This window comes from Lampetra planeri, chromosome 22 (genome assembly GCF_965212315.1).
Source record: "Lampetra planeri chromosome 22, kcLamPlan1.2.h2, whole genome shotgun sequence".
NCBI classification, from domain to species: domain Eukaryota; kingdom Metazoa; phylum Chordata; class Hyperoartia; order Petromyzontiformes; family Petromyzontidae; genus Lampetra; species Lampetra planeri.
This window is the reverse complement of record NC_136128.1, coordinates 3,654,552-3,680,236: the sequence shown is the minus strand read 5'-3', so window position 1 is coordinate 3,680,236 and position 25,685 is coordinate 3,654,552. Positions and strand designations below refer to the sequence as shown.

At 46.9% G+C, this 25,685-nt stretch overlaps 1 protein-coding gene across 1 annotated transcript in view; it reads right to left on the bottom strand.

Moving 5' to 3' along the window:
* The window catches only part of LOC144724936 (CUB and sushi domain-containing protein 1-like), a 684,194-nt gene that overhangs the window by 33,325 nt on the left and 625,184 nt on the right, over window positions 1-25,685 (bottom strand). Inside the window, exons 59-63 of the mRNA XM_078604260.1 lie at window positions 23,875-24,054; window positions 7,505-7,678; window positions 4,831-5,004; window positions 3,404-3,477; window positions 2,518-2,629 (exon numbers count right to left, since the gene is read on the bottom strand). Coding sequence (XP_078460386.1) covers window positions 2,518-2,629; window positions 3,404-3,477; window positions 4,831-5,004; window positions 7,505-7,678; window positions 23,875-24,054 — 714 coding nt within the window. The remainder of the gene's footprint in view (window positions 1-2,517; window positions 2,630-3,403; window positions 3,478-4,830; window positions 5,005-7,504; window positions 7,679-23,874; window positions 24,055-25,685) is intronic.

Genomic DNA, 25,685 nt, shown 5'->3' with positions numbered 1-25,685 from the left:
CATCTTTGCATACGATGGGAAACAATGACATGGGATAGTTTAATGTCTAGATGAACGTACTTATATATTTGTACAGCAGGGTGACACACTCTTAACACTTGTGCCTCACAGCAAGAAGATACTAAGTTTAATTCCCAATTCAGGCACCTTTCTGTATCGAGTGTGCATGTTCTCCCCATGTTCTGCATCAGTTTCCTCCAGATCCTCTGGTTTCCTTCCATCGCTAAAAATAAACATTCACTCTAAACTGGTATGGGCCAAAAAAACACATCTCAATGCTGAAAGATTACTTGCAAATTACTCAATTGGGATGGCACACAGCAGCAGTAACATCACCCACTGCGCTGCAAAACCTTGGCAGGACCGGTGCTTTCCCGAACAAACAAGCGAAACCAAGAACAACAATAAATAATGAGGCACCTTGCTATATATCCTCTCACCGGCACCTCATTGCCATGTAGTTGAGTGTGCCGTGCAAACGTTGCCCATTTCCATCTGTGGACAATCCAACAACGCTGCCCCTTAAACCCCCGATTTTCGTCTTTTCGTCGCGATGGCCACTCCAATGGGCGCATCGACGTACCCCCCTGAACCCTGCGTCATTTTAAACCACGTACGCAGCTTAATGAAGCCATCCTATAACAAAACTTCCCCCCCCCCTCTCCGTAATAAATATAAAATGTACATATCATCATTTGCTCGTGCTTATTAGCATTTTAATTGCTTTCACGCCTTTTTTCTGCAACCTCACAGTGGACCGGCGGTAACGGCAGCGGCGGCAGCTGATGCAAGTTATTTTCCCTCCGTCACCCCATTAAGGCAAATGCGATCCGGGCGTCATGCAGTCACAGGAAGAAGGAGGAGAAAGGCGTTTGCCTGCACATTATTTAATACGAGTACTAATTAGATACGTTATTATAGTATTTTCAAAGGATTTCTCTTGGCGGGAGGGTCTGTGTGATATGGAAATTTCCCCCCTTCCATGTAATTGTGTTGGCGGTACTTGTGGACGATGAGGGTGAAAAAGGTGAGTGATAATTCTCCATAATACATCTTTGCCATAATTAAACCCGTAAAAATCGTGTTTTTTATTAACCATAAATTATTTTACGTATTCATGTATTCCTTAGGAATGTCATCATTAATACCTATGAATTCAGAATGTTCAAAGTAAAACTTCTTATAGAGAGAAGAGGGGTTTTTGTTTGTTTGTCTTGTACAAATACATCATTGCTTCACTCGCATGAAAACCACGCTTAACAAAGAATGTCCATCGTCGAACACTCATGAGTGGCCTTGAGCCAGCGGTGACAACTCAATTTATATGGTTGTGGCAAACAACGGCCTGTCAGACTTTTAAAAGAGTGCAAACTCACCGAGTACGAGTTGACCCCTGACTGAGATTTTTTGAAATCACAACCTTCGCTTCCCGGCGTCAATTGCTTTATGCCAACAAAGCTGGGGCTTTTTCACTGAAAATAAAGGCCCATTTTAATGCTTGCATTATTTTCTTTGCCCCCCCCCCCCCTCCTCCAACCATTAATTCTCACAACAGCCAAAGCCAACGATAAAAGAGTAGTACAACGTGACTTAATTTCAGGCTGCACAGTAAAAAAAACACCCTGCCAGATGGACCCCAGATTGACAGATTTTCCATTACGCTGGAGCCAGGTCAGCTTGTTCAGAATGCAGCTGTTAAAGATTGCTTGCGCAGTTCTACGAGCACATCTCACACTTGTTCTCTAGTCACTGCCCTCGCTACCAATCAAGTTTCAAGTGGGCTATAAGATCCTGCTGCTGAACTACAAGGCTATTAATTGGTTGCTCCACAATATTTGCAGGAACTGATCCGTGTTTACTCTCCAACAAGGTCACCGAGATCCTGGGATCGCCTTCTAAGTACTCCGATGTCAAGGGTCTGCTCTTGGGGTGATCGGGCTTTTGCCAACATAGCTCCCAAACTATGGAATGCTTTGCCTTTGTTAATCAGGCAGAGTCACTAGAGTTATTAACATCTGTCTTGACAACTCACCTCTTTACATAGGCCTTCACCCCACAGTTATGCCCGTTTGGTTATGCTCTATTTCCTGATTTCCATTGATGGTGAATTGCGATCTTTGGATGAAATGTGACTTATTAATGAAAAAAAGTATATTTAATGCCAAACAATAGTAAATTATATAGCATATTTTGCAGACTCTATCCTTTGTAATGTTTTGGATCATGCACGTAATAAAATGTGCCACATGTTACATTGTGCATAATATGTTGGCTGCGTATGGTGAGAAAGAAGTTCAACATACAAACAAAGCGCATTAAATGAGTGGTGTGGAATGGTGTCGAGGAGGATAGGGGAGGGTAATGGGGGAGGGGTGGTAGGGGCGTGGGGAGGGGCACGTCCCCTTAGACTGGCAGACGTCACTACAGTACAGCACACATACCACAAGTAACCTGGCACACACATACATACATGTGTGCGTAAAATACACATGCATGTGGGCGTTTTACTCTACTCACAAATGCACACGGGCTGCATGCCACTCCACGTCAGGTCCTCTTGACAGCTGCGTGTGGTGGAGCCCTGGATGTGGAATCCCTTTCTGCAACTGAACTGCAGCAGGCTGCCGACCTGTTTTGGACGCACGCACGCACATCAGTGCACAGGCAGCATAGAGCAGAGTGATTACCCTCCATTGAGGTAACCTCATCATCAAGGGACCATTTCCCCAATACCGTTGTCCCATTGAAAATGTACAGGGTATTCGTTTTTTTGTAAAGGAAGCCAGTCACACAACTCGCTCTTTGCACTGGAAAGTGAAGTCAAGATTATTATGCGTTATTATAAAATGTTCACCTCTTTAATGTCAAGCTGCTGCTGAATTAAAGCATCCCCCTCCCCCCCATGCCGTGTCAGTTGTTTGACCTAACTTCATCACCACGCTGGCTAGTTTAACTTGTTGAAGGGGCAGAGGGCCACAACCGGTTTACTGCACCTATCGCTCGGCAATGATGACGTCTGTGGCTGGGATTCAAACTCGAATCACCCGGTTCACAGTACAATGCACTGACCACTGCACCAGTTTGACCACATGCATCGGCGTAAATGATGTCAACAACTCCTTTGATGATGACCCCCAAGTGGCACCCCCAATGCTGTGTCGGTGACTGCCCCACCTCCCTCCATCCTGCACACGCGCCTTATCCACCTCATCAACCTCATTGATCTGGTCGTGCCTACAATGTTTCCCAGCCAAACCTCTAAGTTGCTTCTGCTATCCAACAAATCGTTTCCCAGTTTCCTTTGTATGCACATACACACTATTCAAAATATCCATCAATGTACGTACATTTGCACTGCACAGCTTTTGGTACAGATGATTATATAAACCACTGCTGCACTTACCTGGTATCCCATTGTGTAATTTTGTTCTCCATTCACTGGTGTTCCTGGGTCTGTACAAGTAGTATGAGTTGGATCTGCAGAAGCAAAACATGACAAAAGTGCAACAACACAAATAAAAACATGTTTTTAGCTTATTGCAAATGAGCGAACACCATTCGTTAGACAGGCAAAGAGGAATCGTTTTGATAATTGTTTTTTTACCCTTTTATCTGGCAACAAAACTGACACCTTTTTTACAAGGAGTCATGTTTGCATTGACCACAACACCTGCAGTCGTAATGCAAACAAAAAAACACAACTCTGATAATGTATGCACTGTCCTTAAAATTGATTGGTCCACACCCGAGACAGCTTTCCTTAGAGCCTAGTCTCACATGGTGTTGGACCAGATGACGCCAAAAGGCACACAACTCAAAGACAATGCACCATCAGAGTATGAGGGCTCGGGGTAAGTATTTACACCATTGAAACCTCCTTTGCCAGTAGCAAAATATGATGAATCGTTTTCTCTTGACTTTCCAGCAGAGATAACGTAAATGCATAATGTTTGCCTTATCTCTGCCGAGCAACATTATAAGTGAGAATCTGACACTCCTTGGAATTCATCACACGAGCCTAGAAGTTAACTATCGTGGTCAACTTCGACAAAATGTTACTTATTTTATTGACCTCGAAGGGATGATGGAATGGGGACATGCAATTTCTATTACCTATTACTAGGACAGTCTTCTTGAACCCATCATTCTTTTGGGGTCTGTAAAATGAATACGACTTTGTTGGATGTTACTAATGGTTGTCCCATGGAGAAAAAAAAAAACTCACCTTCATCACAGGGGTGTGAAACGTCCACCTATGACTGGCTCAAGGACATCAACAGAGATGAACACCGCCCTACGCGCTCACTGCAGCCATACATTCTCTACTTAAGTGATGTGCTCTTTCTAAGGTTTTGCTGATTGCACACAAAGTGCTCGCCAGAGTTTTACCACAATACCTTGCTGTTCTCGTCAAGGAGCAAAAATCATCACGTGAACTCGGGTCATCATCACAGCAGCTGCTTTTGGCTCACCATTGAACATAGAAGGTCACTGAATCGCGTGCTTTCAGATGTGCTTCTTCGGCCGTCTGGAACCCTCTTCCTTCCAATATTAGCAATCTACTGGAGATGTGCACTTTTAAATCGAAATTGACAACTAATTTCTTCCGAACTTCTTTTTGTGTTTAGTTTGTTGTCCTTCCCCCTGCACCACCGATTAACATGGTTGGCTACATGCTGTGCGAAAGAAGTTATTATTCACTTCGAAAAATATGTTGAAATGATATGTATGTTGAACTACTTTCACACTGTACGTAGCCAACGATGCTGATCGGAGGTGCGGGGGAAGGACAAGATATGATAATAAGGCAAAAGGAGAATTAATATTTACCGATGCACCGTGGCTGGGAGTCGCTCCATCTCCCACTGGCGTTGCAGACCTGTGTCACGGTGCCCACGAGGACGTAGGGAGGGTTGCAGCTGAACGTCACTTCTGACTGGAAGGTGAAGCTTTTGCCCACCCTCTGCCCGTTCGCAGGAATGCCCGGGTCACCACAGAACATGGCTGCAAGGGAACACACGTCCGCGGGGTTTGGGAGCTCATGGGCAGCTCGATTGCGCCCAATGGGCGAAGCTTTGAACTGTCGAAACTAAAACGATTACAAACTATTTTTTTATTTAACCAGGTAAGGCCCACTTGAGCTATGTAGCTCTTTTTTCAGAAGCGACCCTGGCCACAAATTATATCTGAACGAAGTGGCCTATGATGTGGAAATGTATAGTAGCCAAATACTGTAAACCCATGTTTCTGAATGTGGAGGGAAAAACAGGAGGACCCAGAGAAAAATCCACGCAACCACAGGGAGAACACGCAAACACAAAATATGCAGGCGTCAGGGTCAGGGTCAGGATCGAACCTGCGACCTACTGCATACGAGGAGAGGAAGTTAACATCTCACCACTGTGCCATCCCTGCTGTCAAAACACAACCCAATGGGAATCTATGGTATTTTATGCATGTGATGGCTTGTTTAAATTCATGTATTGTATCCTTGCGAATGACAATATATTGAGGAGCTAGAGATGATGGCAATATGTTCCAGAGCTAGACATGGTAATATGTTCAGAATGACTGCAAGCCACAAGAGAGCTTCAGGAGAAAGTTTGTACAGGTTTGTTATTCCTCTTTGAAGGAGTGCAGACCACAGTGGTTTGCTTTCTAGCCCATACACTGAGTTGCATGGCCATCGTTGCAAAAGTGGTCTGTGTCTTTAATTTTCATACTTTGATGGAAATGTGCACATCGGCCTGTTGATGTTCTGATGCGATTCAGTGTTATCACCAGTGGCAGACACTGATGATAACCACCAGCTCAAAACAGCCAGGATTGTGGCATTGTTTAATACAGTCAAATAATATGTACCCACATATATTTTACTCCATTTATTATGTTTGCTTACCAAGGAAAGCCTCACACCGAGTCAGCTGACCCTTTTCAGAAGGGTACGATGATTGCTCTGTAGATTCCAATGTGTATGTGTGTGTACATATATAATTTGTTTCGGGGCTAAACACATTTTTTTAGTTGCTGAATCGCCACTTCGGCTGAAGAGAGTTTCTGACTTTGGCCAATGATTTATCCATCCATTAAATTAAAAATAATTGACTGCAGCTCTTGAATGTGGCATAAAGTATTCATCGAGAAGTGAATGATAAATGGTACGCATACAAAGAATGTTCTCTGCTGAAGGGCTTTTATCTGATTAAAAAGCAAATTGATTAATTGATTTATTTATTGATGGGAACTTATGAAATTAAATTAAATTCTGCTATGTATATACCCGTTCTTTTTTTCCTAAGTTTGACTGATTTGTTCAAACAAAGTATGGTGTGCAAACTAAAAATAAATGTATATAAATGTAAAAACATGAAGTTACCCATTGAGCTGAACAGAAAATGCACGGCTATTGCGATTACTTTGGTGAGAGTTGTAATGCCGATGAATATGCACCTACGATTAGCACGGTTGGCTACTTACAGTGCTGAAGAAGTTCAACATACACAGACACTGTATGTTAATAATGACCAATAAGTCAAAGCATTTACAGGTTAAATAGTATTCATTTAAAATAGATCATAACTTCGTAAATATATCGCTGGATGAAGGCCTCATCATGTCATGCCAGGCATGGGAGTTTAACCATACTTTTCCATGTGGGTCAGTGTCTATTGGCAGAGGGCCACCCGGGACTGGTTAAGACCTCGCTGACTGCTGATGTTAGGTGTAGGCCGAGAATCAAACTCTCGTAGTCCACTCATTGCCATATTTTACAAAACTCAAAATAATAAATGGGCTGTTTCCATTGCAATATGAGGCAAAAATTTAATTAATGAGCATATTAATGATTTGGTTAATTCCAAATGCTTCAAAATTCCTTAATGTTAATTATTCCCATAGTTTTAATTTCCAAAAAAGAAAAAAAGGTAAGAGCGAGATTCAATTAATTTTATACGTAGGCTTTCATGACCAAAATTATAATTGGTAATTCGTTTGTTGTGGGTTAGATAATGGTGTGGGTATAATCTAATATTTGCAAATTGATTTAACACAAAAGAGACTAATATGCAATTACATTATTTTAAACATATCTAGAAGTACTTTTTCCAATAAAATTTTCTCCTGAAAGTGATTCATTGGTTAACTTACTCCAATATTAAAGCAATGTATTTAATTTTCCCCCAGTCATTCTTTTGGTATCACTATGAATGACCACGATCTCAAACCGTTTAGACCTCTCAATATATGTAAAATAATACCAATTAAATAATGTACAGCCTTATCTCAAATCTACTGCTGGATGAAGGCCTCAATATGCCATGTTCGCCCTGGAATTGTTCTTATTTGTTTCACCACACTTCACCACACAGGCCAGTGTGGCTCGATGAAGGAGAGCATGGACCAGCTCAGGAAATCGCTCACCACTGATGTTTGCCATTGCTGGGGCTCAAACGTAGCTCATTGGATCATCGTGATGTGCGCACACGGCCGGCAGGCAGGGACTCACGCAGGCACTGCGGGAGGTCGCCGACCCACGTCCCCCTTCCGTCGCAGGAGAGCAGCGCGTTGTGCGAGAGCTGGTAGCCGGGGGCACAGCCGTAGGCCACGGACGCCCCCCAGTCAAACACCGTGCCCTCGACCCGCCCGTTGAGCACCGCCGGAGGCTGCCCGCAGGTGATGACTGGAGGTAGGGAGCCGCAGAGTCGCGATGTCATTGCGCACACGGCGGGCAGCATGCATAAAACATATCCACTTGGCAACGTTACTTTAAGAGCTTTGAATTTTGGACACAGATTGAACATGGGGTTTTGCTTAGGCGCCTGAGTTTTTGTAACGCCGCTCAGACGTGTTTGCAGTGGCGGCAGTGGAGGAAGCGGCAGCAGCAACATCGTCATTATTAACGCCACTCTCGTCATCATTAGCAGCAATAGTAGAATCATCATCGCCGTCGTCATCGTTATCATCCTCATCATCTTCTTGGTTCTTTCGGTAAAGTCACGTAGAAGGGAAGTAATAAAATAATAAAAATAAAACATAATAAAATGAAATAATTATCACGACGTTTCGGCTACAACGCAAGCAGCCGTCTTCACCTGAAGACGGCTGCTCATTTTATTATGTTTTATTTTTATTATTTAATTACTTCCCTTCTACGTGACTTTACCGAAAGAACCAAGAAGATGAATCCCTGCAGTCACGAAAGCTTTAAATCGAAATCCTCATCATCATCGGAAGCAGCAGCATCAAGAGTTACATCATCATTGTCGTCGCCATCATCAACATTAGCAGTCACAATTTTAAAATATTATATCGTTATTAATGATTTCACCACAAGCAATGTAATGTATACATCTCAATGAATGCTCATGTATGTATTTACAAATTAACATGGCACTAAATCCGACAATATTTGCACCTGACTGACCCATAATACGTAACACTGCACAACAAAGTGGCATAACTTGTACAGACACATGCAGCAGATCAGACTGGTTTAAGTAAAGTGGTCCAGGGTTTTTCTTGAGGAAGAAAACAGGACCACTCTACAAACTATTTATCTGTACAGCCTATGGCTCGATGGATGATATGGTATTTCGTTTTGTTGATAAAACTAAACCCTTGCATTCTTCATCCGTATTTATTATTTGATATAGACTACATGGAGAGTGCTCTCCTCATAAGCAACTTGTGGAAACTTGCTCAACAGTGTTTAATAAAATTGCCCTTGCATAGCTCAAATTAACATAAATGATAAAGACAATGCTTCTCAGACTCTGGTCAACCCAACGGATGATCTTTTTACCATACCCTACCATGCTGCTCGATGTGGTAATGGGGGAGGACCCAGGACCGGTTCAGATACCACTCACCACTGATGTCAGTCATCACCGGGAATGAAACTCTGGTCTCTGGATTCAGAGCACAGTGCACGTAACCAGTGTGCTACTGCCCTCTCCCTGCTTACAAATACGAGAGAAGAATTGCAATTCCAGGCCAGGGGCCAGCGATAACAGCACCACTGTTTAATCTTCAATCATAATCTGGCCCTTGCCATAAAAATGTGCAATTTATTACGCTGCCTGCTAATTAATTTGCATTTAGGCAGCGCGACGAGTAATACGTGTTTTCCCAATTCAGTAAATTTGTGTGTGACTTTTTTTTTTATTAAATCTGGCAAATTTGGACCGTGATGATGGCACACAATGGTCGACTCTACTTCGAATGACATCACGGGATCTTTAACATCTGCTGTGAAGCAGGCTACGTGCATTTGATTGTGAACACACCTGTGGTGTTGATACACCTGCAGTGTTGATATACCTCCAATATGAACCAGGTCTCGCTACGTTACAGGGTCGCGCTCAAAGTGCTTGACACAAAATTAACAGCAATACCTTGTATTCTTGGTTCTTTCGGTAAAGTCACGTAGAAGGGAAATAATAAAATAATAAAAATAAAGCAATAAAATTCTCACGTTTCGATTGCAACACAAGCAATCATCATCAGGTGTGAAAACCACAGCAAGAAAATGTGAAAAAAAGTTATTGTTTCATTTTTATTATTTCATTATTTCCCTTCTACGTAACTTTTCCGAAAGAACCAAGAATATGAATCCTTGCAGTCACGAAAGCTTTAAAGCAATACCTTGCTTGTCTCGCCAAGGAGCATGAACCACCCCACGACCTCTGGACACCCTCGCAGCGGCTGCTGTTGGCGAGCCATCGGACAAAGGCGGCCACTGCTGAGTGCGCTTTCAGATGCGCTTCTGCGGTCTGGAACTCTCCTCCTTCCGATGTTAGGAAGCCACTGGAGTTGTGCACTTTTAAATCGAGATTGAAAACTCATTTCTTTAAAACTGATACAGTATGTGTGTTTAGTTTGTTGTCCTTCTCCTGCACCTCCAATTAGCACGGTTGCCTAAGTACGGTGCGAAATAAGTTCAACGTACATACATATAGGGAAGCCTGCGGATCTCTGTAACAAGCGGGGAACATATTACAGCTCGACTATGTCACTGCCCCAGTTTTGACTTGAGTTTTGACTTCCCATATGGACCCAATGTCAGATAAACAAACCCTTACCATGGCAAAAATGAAGAGAAATAAGAATAAATACAATAAAACGTATATTGTAAATCAGGGTTTTCCAAACTCCAGTTCTCCCAACCCACCACCACGCTACGTTTACTCCCGATACAAAAACAAAATAACTATCGGTATTAATAGAGCAGATTCACATTGAGATTGACATCTCAGTGTGTGTGTGCATGCACGCGTTCCACATGTATGTGTTACACGTGACGCAGACAGCGTTAATTGCTTGGCGCATCACGTGGGATGCGTTTAACAATCATCAGGCATGTGCAGCGTGAGTGTAATTTGTATTCGAACGGGGAGAAGTAAATTGGTAAACGCGGAAAGGCAGAGGGTGGTGATGCGTCGCAAGGGCTGGAGTTTGGGAAACCCTGATGTATGGCTTTGGTTTTAATAATTATTATTTCTATTATCACTGTCATGCACAGTAGAGAGGATTCAGCATACGGAATTATATGCTACAAATTCTTATTAATGTGTGAATGCTAATTTGGCACCCAAAGGTCACTGGAACTCCATCGCGGGTCACCCTGTGGCTAATGCGGCTGAATATGACTACAGTTACTACACGTGCTTTTCCTTTATTGAACACAGAATATGATATGCTCGTAATTTGAACCTTGACCTAGTAGCTGTATATTTTAAATTATTGTAATAATATTATGCAAAGACAAAATGCCTCGCGAAGCCTCAATACTTTTTTTCCAGTAAAGTTCTAATGATGAGATTTTTAAACATTCACATCAATGGATGCTTAGGCGTATTGGAGGAAACCACGGCACAACACGAAAACCCCCCACACACATACGAGGGGCACCACTCTCCATTGCTATACTCTGGGCACCTCACAGCCCCATGCTTGCAAGTAGTGGATATACTAACTGGATTACTATAGCTGGGGCCAGCTTCTTCGTAAGATGACCGTTAATGGGCTGAAAAAAAATCTCAATATATATTCGACAACTACAGAGCTTTGGAAATTGTTGGTGCCGGCTCATGCCTGGTTTCCTATCCGCTTGGCTGTGGTTCGTATGTATGTATGTATGTTGTACTTCTTTCCCATGCTAATTGGAGGTGCGGGGGAAGGACAACAACACGAAACACAAAAAGCAGTTCTAAAGATATTATATTACAATCTATTTCAGAAAGCCTCAGAAGCGCATCTGGTTGCGAGATGCCCTTTGCATGAACAACGTGATATAAAACTAAACATTATTACAGACTTTGGCATTGATTGATGTTGGTCTTCATTCTTTTTTAAAGGCAATCTGAATTCACTACAGCCATTCATATCCGATCTGATGCCACTACTACCACCAGTGATTGCTACAGGGAGGAACTGAATCCCTGCTACTGCTACCATCGCAATCGTTGCTGTCTAGAAACGTGTTCCTAAATTCCGCCTCGGATTTCTAGAATGCAGTCTAAATGGTTGATTGGAGGCATGGGCCTCAACAGAAATTACCCTCTGGATAGTATAGTCCCTGTCATGGTAATGTAGAGTTTAACTACTGCCTCAGGATTTGCAAAGGTAAATGATCAGCACCAAATAGAGTACGCACTTGAGCATTGAGACACTTTAATTTCTGTTTGATGTTGAATAGTTTTGCCAAATAAGAGTCAAAATATCTCTCTCTCTACAAATGAACACGAGGCAAGGATTATTCTAGTTTATCACCCTGAACCAATGGCAGAAATTGTACATTCCTATAGCAGGGGCCAGCACACCCACATGGTTTCTACGCCATCGCAAAAAATCGAATTTTCAGAAGTACCAAACAAAAAAGCATTCATGTAAAAAAAATCCAGTGTCTGCAGTATTTTCTCCCCACTTTTCTTGCACTTAATTTCTGAAAAAGCATGCAGATGTTTTGTTTTTTCAAGTAAAGCTTATCAAGATGTTCGAATGGACAGATTGCAAACACTGAATACGCATTTATTTGCAGCTACAGTTAGTGTCAGTACACATAACGACTATTGACACATCGCACCGTGTGGACTTCGAGTAATACGGAATAATTTTTAAACAGTATTATTCCAGTATTTACTTACTCTTTGGTTCTTTCGGTAAAGGTACGTAGATATAAAATAAAATAAATTAAATCACTGATGTTTATAATCACTGATTTAATTTATTTTGATTTAATTTATTTTATTTTATACCTATGTGACTTTACCGAAAGAACAAAAGAGTATGGATCTCTGCAGTCACGAAAACTTCACATCAGTATTTACTTACTCTACACTTCCAGACGTGAACAGTGCAAGAAACAATGCTCCTCCTAAGATAAGTATTGGGTTTACAGAGAATGTACCATCATCTACAGCAAGTGTAACAAGACCTCGAATTATGGAATAGGGTCAAACATTTCCAGCGGGTGAACCACCAAAGGAATTGCCTTTTCACTGCTTGGGTTCGGGTTTTATCACCAGCCAAGTGGGGCACATGCTGCAAACGACTGCCAGTTTAAATTGTAATTCTTGTCATTGTATAACAGTGCTACACACACACACACAAAGACAAAGATCCCCCGTATAAAGCCTTAACAAATTGTTGAAGCAATTGCTGTTAGCGAGCACCTATGAAGGTCGGCACAGAACACGAGGGGGTGGGTGGCCAGCACCACGCTCGACCGCCTTTGTCTCCCGAGTGGCAATGTTTACACACCGCACAAGATACTCATTTGAGGCTGAGTCGATCTAGGGGAGGCCCAGGACCGGTTCAGATAATCATCAATGGTATTGGCCGTGAGCGGGAATCGAACTCGGGTCGCCGGGTTTATAGTGCAGCGCACTAACCGCTACACTACAGCCACACACACGCGCGCATATGTAGTGGTGGTATTGACGTGCGCCGACTGTGCCAGTGATGGATCACGGGGCGGCGCGGGGTGCGGGGTTGGGCACGCGTTGTGGGCGTGGTGTGGACGCGCGCGCCGGGAGTGACAGATGACGAGGCGGCGCGGAGTGAGTGGTGAGGCACGATGAGATGTGGGAAAAGAGGATCGTAGCCAGCACCCGGCGATTGGTCGAATAAGTGGGTGCTCGCAGCGACGTCCGCAGGTGGGGTATAAAGGGGGACGCGCGAGAGCACTCGAGGAGAGTTACCCAGTTGAAGACCCGAAGACGGAGCTGAAGACCTAGTGAAGCCGAGTAGCTCAGTGGCGTTAGTCGCCGAGTAGCTAAGTGGATGTTGGTCATCCGAGTAGCTCAGTGGCGTTAGTCGCCGAGTAGCTAAGTGGATGTTGGTCATCCGAGTAGCTCAGTGGGCGTTAGTCGCCAAGTAGCTAAGTGGGTGTTTGTCACCCGAGTACTAAGTGGATGTTGGTCATCCGAGTAGCTCAGTGGCGTTAGTCGCCAAGTAGCTAAGAGGATGTTGGTCATCCGAGTAGCTCAGTGGGCGTTAGTCGCCAAGTAGCTAAGTGGGTGTTTGTCACCCGAGTACTAAGTGGATGTTGGTCATCCGAGTAACTCAGTGGGCGTTAGTCGCCAAGTAGCTAAGTGGGTGTTTGTCACCCGAGTACTAAGTGGATGTTGGTCATCCGAGTAACTCAGTGGGCGTTAGTCGCCAAGTAGCGAAGTGGGTGTTTGTCACCCGAGATACAAAGTAGGTGTTAGTCACCTGTAACCAAGTTTGATAAAATAAAGAGTGTGTTACCCGTGAAGTCGTCTCCCGTGGAGTTACTACATTACAACTGGCGTCAGAAGTAAACCTGTCTTCAAGAAGTATGGACACAAGGAAGACTACCCGTACCCACGAGCGAGGTCGGGATGACGACTGCGTACCGGGGACACCGACCTCGGGAGTAGAGGACGAGGAGTTGCCGCCGATGCAGCACTTCGCGGTGATGGCCGACGCTCCGCTTGCCTCCGACACCGGCCTCCAGGACGCGCACGCCCGCTTGGCGGAGTTGCTACTCGCCGCCGCCGCTGTCTTGGCCGACATCTCCGTTCCGGCGAGCGGAAAAAACGGCTGCGGGGGTCGTGGAGGAAGCGACGGTGGAGGATTCCCGCCAAAGGGCGCTTCGCGCCAAAAGCCTGGAGGTTGCCGCCGTTTTTGGGGGGCCGCCACCGATTGGCGGGAAAGACGGACGCCACGTGGCCGGACACCTCCGCGCAGCGCAGCCCACGTCATCGGCGCGCGCCGGAGGCCTCCATTTTGCGCCTGACAACCGAGCCGACATTTTACAAAACTCCAGCGGAGCGCGGGAAAATCTCTCCGACGTCGACGACGATCGGGTCCTCCAGCAAAGATTGCCCGCGCTGTCGGCGTTCAAGGCGGATGGGGGCGACTGGGGAGCCTTCCAACGAAGGTTCCTCGCTCATCAGGAGATGTCGGGGTGGTCCGACACCACTGCCCTGCGTGCGTTGCCAGCGATGCTTGACGACGACGCGCTTGCAGCCTTCACATCTGCTGCAAGGTCGTCCCGCTCTACGCTCCAGGCCGCACTACACCTGATGGCGAAGGTGTTCGGGCCGCCCTCCACGTGCCGCCACCAGTTCTACGATCGGCGGAAGGTGGCTGGGGAAACGACGCTAGCCTACCGCACGGCACTGCTCGCCTTGGCGGACGGGGCTTTTCCCCGCATGGATAAGGAGGGGAAGGACGCCATGGTGACGGAGCAGCTGCTGGTGTTGGCCCACGAGTTGGGGGTCCCCATCAACGTGGCAGACGAGATGGAGATCTGCTCCCTGGCGATCGCCACGAGCATTCACGCGTACGAGGTCCTCAAACGCAGGCCGGGGGTCGTCTGCAAATGGCCGGGGAATGCGGCACTGGCCGCCACGATCGCCGAACCTCAGCCAGCTGCGGTGCAGGAGCGGGCCTTCGCTGCACCGTGTCCGGGGGAGTGGAGAGTGGGAGGTCGTTCGCCCACACGTTCGCCCCGCAAGCTGGAGCAACCGAAACCTACGACGTCCGTCGTCTGCTACAACTGCGGCCTTCGGGGTCACGTCGCAGCCGGGTGCCGGGCCCCGCGTCCGCGCACCGCAGGACCACGTCGGGACGACGACCAGGGCCACAAGTCATCCCAACAAAACCCGGCAAGTCGCGGCACCTCACACGTTCGGTCCACAAACACGGCACATTCGGGTCGCCGCTTCGCGGTGGGGGGTTCGCGGCTGGGTGCCGGGGGTTCAATTCGGCGGGGGGGGTCCGTACGCGGCCCGCAAGCAGTCGAGTGGTCCGAATTGGCCCACAGGATCGTGGCTGCGTCAGCCGGGTCGTCCGTGGTAACGGGGTTCATTGACGGGGTTGAGGTCCGGGTGCTTGTTGACACGGGTGCGTCGGCCACCATCATCTCGGACCTTATTTATAACATCCTTCCCGTCCAAAGTAGACCCCTTCTGCCGGTAGACGTGCCATTTTATGCGGCGAATGGGGGATCCCTGGGGATCATCGGCCAGATTCGGGCGACTATTTGCATTGGGGACATTAAATTAGCGGGCCCTATTTTTGTATCATCATCGCTGGCCGTTCCCTGTTTGCTAGGTACGGACTTTTTGTCAAAAATGCCCATCAAAATTCTTATTGATCAGGCCTGCATAGAGCTTCCGTCAGGTCGGCGGGTTGCCTTCTTGTCGAGCCCTATCAAAGTGCGCACGGTTTGTGCGACGGTGCAGGCGCTGGCGACTCACACTGTACGGGTACCCCCGGGATCGCAAATGTTAGTACCCCTTCGGTTCAGGAAGCCACTCGAGGTGGGTGCGGAGGCACAGGGGGTGCTGTTGGGGCCGTCAAACAGGGCCAGTAAGGGCCTCGACTTAGCGGTTGCTCAAACCATGGTGAGAGGGGACAGTGAGCCGTTCGTAATGGTCCTGAATACGGGGTCGCGGCCGGCCGTAATTGCGCAGGGAACGGTGCTGGCTCACGCCGCGCCGCTGCCCGTTGAGGAACGGCTCGTGGCTCAAGCAGATTTTACTGTCGAGTCGCATCCTCAAAGTGATGAGGGGACTGAGTGGTTGGACTCGCTGTGTGCGGGTTCTGCTAACTTGTCCGGGGTGCAATTGGGAGCATTGAGGGGTTTGCTCATCGAGTTTGCTGACGTGTTCAGCAAACATAAGTACGATATCGGCTGCACTGACCTGTTGCGCCACCACATAGCTACAGGGGACGCGGCCCCTATTCGTCAGAATCCTTTCCGGCTCAGCCCGGCCGAGAAGGAACATGTGCAATCGGCGGTTAATGATATGTTGGCGGCCGATATCATTTCGCCCTCTTCTAGTCCGTGGGGTGCTCCTATTGTCCTAGTAAAGAAACAGGACGGGTCCTTGCGGTTTTGTGTCGATTTCCGCCGCTTAAACAAAATCTCGATGGCGGATGCGTATCCGCTCCCCAGGATGGATGAGTCGCTGGATGCCTTGGCGGGAGCGCAGTTTTTTTCCACACTCGATCTGCTTTCTGGATTTTGGCAATTGCCACTCGATAACGAGTCTAAACCTAAAACTGCTTTCCGCACACCTGGGGGCCTTTTTGAATTCAACCGTTTGCCCATGGGCTTACATTCCGCCCCCGCCACGTTCCAGAGACTCATGGAATTGGTTTTGTCAGGCCTCCAATGGGATACCTGTTTGATTTATCTTGACGATATTATCGTCTTTAGTCGGACTTTCGAGGAGCACCTCCAGCGACTGAGAGCGGTGTTCCTCAGGATGCGTTCCGCTAAGCTGAAATTTAAACCGGCTAAATGTTTTCTGCTTCGGGAATCTGTCAGGTATTTGGGCCATATCGTGAGTCGTTCAGGGATCTCGACGGACCCTGCTAAGACGCATTGCGTCAGCTCATGGCCAACGCCAACCTCGGTCACGGAGGTTCGTAGTTTCATTGGTTTTGCCTCCTATTACCGTCGTTTTGTCAAGCAATTTGCCACCATAGCCAAGCCCCTGCACGCTTTGACGGCTAAGGGTGTGAGATTTCACTGGGGGGCAGAGGAGCAGGATGCGTTCTGCTCCCTCCGTGACGCTTTGGTGCAGGCTCCCCCCTTGTGTTACCCCGATTTCACACAACCGTTTTTGCTTGACACGGACGCCAGCAATACGGGTATCGGGGGGGTGCTCTCACAGTTGGTCGGGGGGGTTGAACGGGTGGTCGCCTACGGTAGTAGGGTTCTTTCCCCCGCAGAACAACGCTATTGCGTAACTCGTCGTGAATTGTTAGCCATTGTGTTTTTTACACAGCAATTCAGGCCGTATCTTTACGGCCGTCATTTTACGGTCCGGACGGACCATGCGGCTCTACAATACGCTATGCGCGTGGCGCAGCCATCGGGCCAATTGTCCCGATGGTTGGAGGTCCTTCAAGACTACCAATTCACGACGATTTACCGAAAAGGGTTGCGCCACTCAAACGCGGACGCCTTGTCGCGGTTGCCGCCGTGCACGGACTGCACATGTTTGTTGGGATCAGCGCGGTGCAAACCCCCGGTCGCCGGCGCCCCGGGAGTTGCGCTCGCCGCCACTGACACCCCGGGAAAGGACGCCCCCACGGGGAGGGATTCGCTGTTGTCGTTGCCCCTCATTGAGTGGGGCCGCCTCCAGATGTCCGACAGCTCCCTACTTACGCTGCGTCGGAAAGTTGGCGCTCCCGAACAAGGGGAGGCGCGGGTCGGTTCCTGGGTGTGCAGACAGGGCCTGTTGATGAGGTGGGACAACATGTCCCGGCGTCACGTGCTCGTGGTGCCTGTTGCTATGCGGGGTAGGATTGTTCTGGCAGCTCATGAACGGCTCATGCATCTGGGTTTTCACAAAACGCTCGCCCTAATCCAGCGAGACTATTATTGGCCGGGGATGGGTAACGACGTGGCGAATATTCTTAAGGGATGCGTAGAGTGCGCCAAAAGGAAACCGCCACCATTGGCGGCTAATCCACCGCTGCAATCCATTCAGGTTTCGCGTATAAACGAATTGGTAGCGTTGGACATCTTGGGGCCCTTTCCGGTTACACCAAGGGGAAATAGGTTCCTGCTGGTTGGCGTGGAATACTTCACCCGATGGCCTATGGCATGGCCGCTCGCCAACCAGTCGGCTGCGGCGGTGGCGGACGCCTTTGTCCAGGGTTATGTGTTGGACAAGGGCGCCCCCGAACGCTTGCTGACGGATCAAGGGAAGAATTTTTCGAGCGTTTTGTTGCGCGAGGTGTGCGACCTGTTGGGTACAAAGAAAGTGCGTACTTCCCCCTACCACCCGCAGACTGACGGGATGGTTGAGCGTCTGAACAGAACGATTACGTCTATGTTGTGCCAACAGGTCTGCGACGATCAGGTTGATTGGGACTTACAGGTGCCGGGGGTACTCGCGGCCTATCGAATGGCCCCTCATGCGGCGACAGGGTTTTCCCCATTTTTTCTTATGTATGGGCGGGAGGCCGATCCGGCCATGGACGTCCAACTGGGGATTTCCCAGCCACGTGCAAAATCTAAATTGGCAGACCACATCAAATTTAATATCGCCAAATTGACTGAAGCGCGGGAGGGGGCAAGGTTGAATTCGCGGTCGCGGCAAATTGCAAACGAGAAATTGCATGAGCGGAGGGTGCATACGCATGATTGGAAACCAGGCGATAAGGCCTGGCTGCATTGTCCACATGCACCGTTGGCTACGTCCCCCAAGTTGTTGAGACCTTGGAGGGGACCGGTGGAAATTGTGCGGGTTGCACGGCCCCAGAGTATACAGATTAAATGGGGGAAACGCCGTTGGTATGTGCACCCCTCCCGACTGAAGCCCTATGCGGCACCGTGTGACCCCGTTCTGTGCCGTGACGACCGGGCGTGTGATGTGACCGTCGACTCGGGGAGGGAGGTGTCGCAGGCTGATCCTCACGTGTCTCCACCTGACCCACCCCCAGGTGCCTCGGGCTTGACGGCTGCTGACCATCGAGAGCCTGAACCCCGGGGCACGCACGAGTCCTCGATGCCTGGCCGATGTCTTCCTGAACCGCCGGCACCACCGGACGTTCAACCGCGTCTGGTGCCGTACGACGGACCGGCAAGGCGGACTCGGGCTAGGTCTCAACAATTTTCATGAGGACGGGTTTTTTTGTGCTCTACACCGAGCTCGCCCGGTGTTCCCCTCTGCCGGGATAATGTCCCGTTGTAGGGACGCTCGGAAGAAAAGGGGACACTGCACGAGTCGAAAGAAAAAAAAAAAAATTTCCATTTATTTTTTTTGTATACACATTGCTATTGTCACTCGCCGGTTTGTATATATTGTTCTGTTGTCGCGGTGGCATTGGTTGAGGGTTGCGGATGGTGGTGTTCGCGTCGTGTTGTGTTGTTAGCTTAGTTGTTGTTCTGGTTGTTGTGTTGTGTTACGGGGCACACAGGGAGGGTTTGTAATTTTTGTAGCAGCCGGGGCGGCTGCGAGCTATGTGGTAGGGGGTGATGTAGTGGTGGTATTGACGTGCGCCGACTGTGACAGTGATGGATCACGGGGCGGCGCGGGGTGCGGGGTTGGGCACGCGTTGTGGGCGTGGTGTGGACGCGCGCGCCGGGAGTGACAGATGACGAGGCGGCGCGGAGTGAGTGGTGAGGCACGATGAGATGTGGGAAAAGAGGATCGTAGCCAGCACCCGGCGATTGGTCGAATAAGTGGGTGCTCGCAGCGACGTCCGCAGGTGGGGTATAAAGGGGGACGCGCGAGAGCACTCGAGGAGAGTTACCCAGTTGAAGACCCGAAGACGGAGCTGAAGACCTAGTGAAGCCGAGTAGCTCAGTGGCGTTAGTCGCCGAGTAGCTAAGTGGATGTTGGTCATCCGAGTAGCTCAGTGGCGTTAGTCGCCGAGTAGCTAAGTGGATGTTGGTCATCCGAGTAGCTCAGTGGGCGTTAGTCGCCAAGTAGCTAAGTGGGTGTTTGTCACCCGAGTACTAAGTGGATGTTGGTCATCCGAGTAGCTCAGTGGCGTTAGTCGCCAAGTAGCTAAGAGGATGTTGGTCATCCGAGTAGCTCAGTGGGCGTTAGTCGCCAAGTAGCTAAGTGGGTGTTTGTCACCCGAGTACTAAGTGGATGTTGGTCATCCGAGTAACTCAGTGGGCGTTAGTCGCCAAGTAGCTAAGTGGGTGTTTGTCACCCGAGTACTAAGTGGATGTTGGTCATCCGAGTAACTCAGTGGGCGTTAGTCGCCAAGTAGCGAAGTGGGTGTTTGTCACCCGAGATACAAAGTAGGTGTTAGTCACCTGTAACCAAGTTTGATAAAATAAAGAGTGTGTTACCCGTGAAGTCGTCTCCCGTGGAGTTACTACATTACACATACACACGCACACGCGCATAAACGCACACACACAATGCAAATGCCGCAACGATGCAGTGAGATTCTGCTTGGGCAGAAAAATGAGGGCCAGACCAAAGGAAAAATAGGGCACATGGCAAACACTGATAAGAGCACTCTCCGTTGTGTGAATTTGAGCCTGGCAGTTTGTGTAATTTGCTTTCAATATTTATAATCCAAGCTTTGTGAGTCCGATTGTCCATTTGTGCATTGGGCTCTATGTTACCATTGAGCATGAGGTGTATATCAGCAATTCGTGCACCACCTTCAAAATACGGGAACCCCCATCGAAATGTCAGGGAGGAGTTCCTGGGACATGTTACTTAACTCTAAACTACTTAAAAAGAACTCTAATTTCTCTCAGATATAATGTTAAAATCAGGGGTTGTGTTCCTAGTCAATATTTACGGATAGGAAATGCATGATCAAATGTCATGAAGTGTACAAAAATGCTTACGATTATTGGTTAACATACATTTCAACTAATAATAAATACATATAATTAAATAAAACTTTCCAGAGATGGTTGAAGAGCTATGCTGATTTTGATCTTCAATCCAGACACTTAAAAGTATTTCCATATTTTTTAGAATTCCACATTTGCTGTAAGAGTTATTTTAGTGGCAGTTAAAGGTGCCACGTTTTGAGCACATTCTAGAAAAAATTATTCCGCATTAACTTAAATAGTTCTCACCGAAGCTGTCAATAGGCCAATATTTATTGCAATATCACCTACTTGAAAACTTCTTATTTAACCTCTAAATGAATACTTTTCCTTTGCGTTTTTTACTTTTACCAGGGGCACTATCATAATTTATAAAACGTAGCACCTTACGCTACATCCACCTAACGCGTGCGCAGTGCCCACACGAAATGGAAGTGGAGCTGCATGGCATAGACATTTTCGGCGGTATGCACTACGCATGTATTACATTGCAAAATAGAGCTGGGCCCAACCGGCTTACGAGGCGTTTAAGTACCTCGGGGTCTCTTTTGCGAGTAATGGTAAGTTGGAGCGGGAGATCGGCTGGCGGATTGGTGCGGTGTCCGCAGTGTTGCGGGCGCTGTACCGTTCCGTGGTAGTGAAGGGCGAGCTGAGTTCTCGAACAAAGCTCTTCGTTTACAGGTCGATCTATGTTCCTGGTCAGGATGCCCCCCAGTAGACTCCCCCTGGAACTCTACCGGGCAGCAGCACGGCCTACTGGGCGAAGACCCCGGGGCCAGCCCAGGACACGCTGTCGCTCGGCTGGCCCGGGAACGCCTGGGAATTCCCCATGATGAGCTAGATAGAGTTTGACGCCAGGGAAAGGGAAGTCTAGACCGCCGTGCACAACATGCTGCCGCCGCGACCCTTACCAGGACAAGCGGATTGAGAAACGAACGTTCCTGGGTAAAAAAAATAGCGAAAAAAATGCGCAATAACAAAAACGCATTTGCAAAACATTACACTTAGAAGAAAATATGTTCCCGAATTAATCAGCAACGTATACGTGATTCCTGTACATTCAAAAGAAAATGTTTATGTAGGCCAAGCAAGTGCATATTTTAACTATTCCTTTTAACGTCAATATGGAAATTCCACAAACCTATGTTAGGCGTGAGTATATCCATGAGGGAACAATAACCTACTTCCCATAATGCAATGGTACCTATTTTATTGACCCTGCAAGACATGTAATAGAGTGATGAGATGAGCATGTGACCCACGGTCAGGATGTGAATTTGAACCCTTCCAATTTTGAGCCACACACTCACCAGAAGGATACCATTGAGAGAGAAATCCAGAGTAACCTTTCTCTGGGGGGTCACTGTAATGTACACAAGGCATACCTATGCATGTACACACAACAACACACATAATGAAACAAATAATAACCATCATTTGGCACTCGGTGAAGCAATATCACCACAAATATGTGTCAAGCTGTGTGCAATTTGAGGCCATGCAGGGTGGCCAATGGCTTGCATACAGAAAATGTGGTCTTGGGACAGGCGTTTGGCGCAACAGTCCACAGCCCAGTAAACATGGGACGTTGAGCCAATGTTAGTCCAACCAAATGCCAATACTGGCCCAACGTTGCATGTTTTACTGAGAGTGACTGGCAGATGGACCACCTATGCGCCTCACTGTGCCAACTTGCTGCGTTTTATCTACTCGACACACTGCTGTTGTCGTCAGGTTCTTTTTCTACACATCCCAGTGTTGCTGGAGGGCCGTTGGCCGCTGCCCAGTAGCATATTTCGTGAGCTCAATCTATAAAGTCTGATTTTAACGCCGCTGGTAACTCGTCCACTAAGGTCTCAGGATGTTCTGTTTTGCATCTGCCAATCTCTTCTCTCGCCTGTGCTGTATTTGTTTTATCATCATAATAATAATAATTACGTCACGTACATCCATTGCAAATCGAAGATCAGAATTATGAAGCAGGTTTAGTCTGTTTAGTGTTTCATTGGTAGCTGATCTGTAAGCAGCATCACAGTCGTACAAAAATGGGTAGAATGATAGCTTAAAAAAATTCCAGGTGCAATCGAATGGGAAAACAATGTTTGTTTCCTTATGAAAAAACACCTTGTATTTCATGAGATTTTCTTTGAGATGTGATAAATATGAGGTTGGAATGTAATTTTTTAATCAATTTGAAACACTCCGTTTGTTCAATGATGTTGTTTCTGATATTCGTAGTTGGTGAAGGGAATGAAACTGGAATATTGTCGAAGAAAAGAGCACGATTTCGTTTTTTGGGGGATTTAGAAGCAATTTCAGTGATGGTAATTCATACTGAATTAAGTCGAAAAATCATGTTGGAGATTTTGTTTGACTTCACTTGGAAATTTACCCGATACTAGCATGACAATGTCATCAGCAAAGAAATGTAATTCTGAGTGATTTAAGTTTAATCCAAAGTTGTTGAGATATCAGGAGAACAGAATTTGACCCAGCATAGAACCCTGTGGACGAGATGTAATCACTATGTACCTTTTGAGAACAGTCTGAAAGGTAACTGTTAAATCACTTTATTTTACTGTCTGAAAACTGAAAATGTTACTTGACCCAAGTCTTGTGAATAGAATTACATGGTCAACAGGATCAAAGGCTTTGGCAGGTAGAGAAATAATGCACAGGAGTAGTGAACTTTATCCATGTTACTGAACAGGAAAAGTAATACATCCATCATTACTGCCGTGGTGCAGTAATCCTCTCAAACAGTTATCGTCTCAAATAGCTGACTGTTTGCTATGCAGGAGATTGTGGCTTTTTCGGTAGCAGTTTATTCATGATTTAAGTATTTTTGGAATATTTTAGCAACTGGTGAAAGAATAGAGATTGGCCTATAATTACAAAGTTTTCTTTGCAGACATTTTTATATATTGTTGACCGATGATAGGCTAAGGGAAACTTGAGAAATCACACGGCATTGATCTTGGCTTTAAATACTGTGTCACCACAGTATGAACAGGACAAACAAACCACAAGCGCACACACACACACACGAAAACTCCGACATAGCTCAAGATGCATACCTTTGCAGACGGCCAGGCTGCCACTCCATCTCCCCTCTTTAGTGCACAAGCGGTGGTTTGGAGTAGCCGGGTCCAGTGCGTAGCCAGGATGACACTGATAGCTCACGTTGTGGCCAAACGTGAAGTCAACACCGATCCTTATCGCGCTGGCAGGTGTGCCGGGGTCACCGCAGCTCACCACTAAAAGCACAGAAGCAAATTCGGAGATAAATTAATCAGGGCCCATGTCAAGAGCTCATTAGAGTGGCCCACCATCTGGCTGTAGCTCATCACCTTGGATACCAACCTCTGGGTGCCACTCCAATGTCCGTCTCTCTCCTCCTTCCACTCATCACAACCGATTTTACGATCACATCTACGACGCCCTCATGGCACGCATCATTCGGAACTTGCCAGTTGTTTCACCCACCCTACCACGATCTCTGCAGCATTCTCCACATGCAACTGCATTCGAGAGACAAATTACATTGGTCATGGTCAACCCATGGTCAACCCACTGCTGGATGAAGGCCTCCCCTAGCCGCCGCCACTTCTCACAATTCTGCAATGTACTCACCCCCACCTGGCATCGCGCAGCAAAGAACTAAATACATAAAAGCAACAAACACTTTTCTAACTGAAAATGGGCACTAGTAATACACTATTACTCCAAGTGATGTATTATATTTAGGTAGAAAAATTGAAAAAACATAATCAAGCATGGCAGTCATTAAGTTATAAATGACCCGCATTAAGAATGGTCCCACCTAATGATAAATTACAATAATATATTGGCAATTAAATGCAATGCTAACACTGTTCATGTTGACTCTTGACCAACCATGATGTATTTCTACACTATCGATATGTATAGAAATATTGTGTGTATACTTTTTTTTAAAGTATATTTTTAATGCTTAGGGGCTGGTTTTCTATTCAATATCAACATTATTATGATCGGCATACATGGTCTACCCAATGATGGATGAAGGCCTCCCACCCTAAGCGGTCACCATCTCTCACAATGTCTCGCATAGCAACAATCCATGCAGCTCTGGCACACGAGCTAATTCAATAACTCCATTTTTGCTGTGGAGCAGGTATCCTCCTTTGGCTACAACTCCATCGACTCACGATTCTCAGCAGTCAATGCGATGTGTCTAACTTGTATATGTCCTCTACTGGGGGAGATGTTAACTACCTTGCCTCGTGTACAGGAGGTCGTGGGTTCGATCCCAATCCCGACGCCTGCATATTTGGAATTTGCACGTTCTCCCCGTAGTCGCGTGGATTTTTCTAGGGTTCCTTTTTGTTTCCTTCACGTTTAGAAACATGCGTTTACAGTATTTGACTCCTATAAAATTCAACACGATGAGCCACTTTGTTGAGCTATCATTTGTGACCAGGTCACTTCTGAAAAAGAGCAATATCGCTCAGTGGGCTTAACGTGGTACATTTAAAAATAGTTTAGTTTTAAGTAGTACTCCATGAATTTAGCTTCCTCAGTGCAATTCCATCCACGCTTCTGGTGCAAGTTTCAGCTTTTCTTCTATATTCTCCGTCGATGTCCATGTTCCAGATCCATATGACATGGCAGGTAATATGCACTTGTTAAATATCAGCTAATGGAACAGTGTACAAAAGGTAATCTATATTAAAATTTGCATGTGTTTTCAAGGCTCCACAATCGAAAAGGCAGTCTATAACGACAAGTCAATCCAGGTGTATTTTTATCTGCCCTTGCCATTAACTGAAACGTTCGCCGAAGATATATACTTCTGTTATGAGGCAGGCAGTGTGTTTAATGATGCAGGTGGTGAGTATTTTGTTGT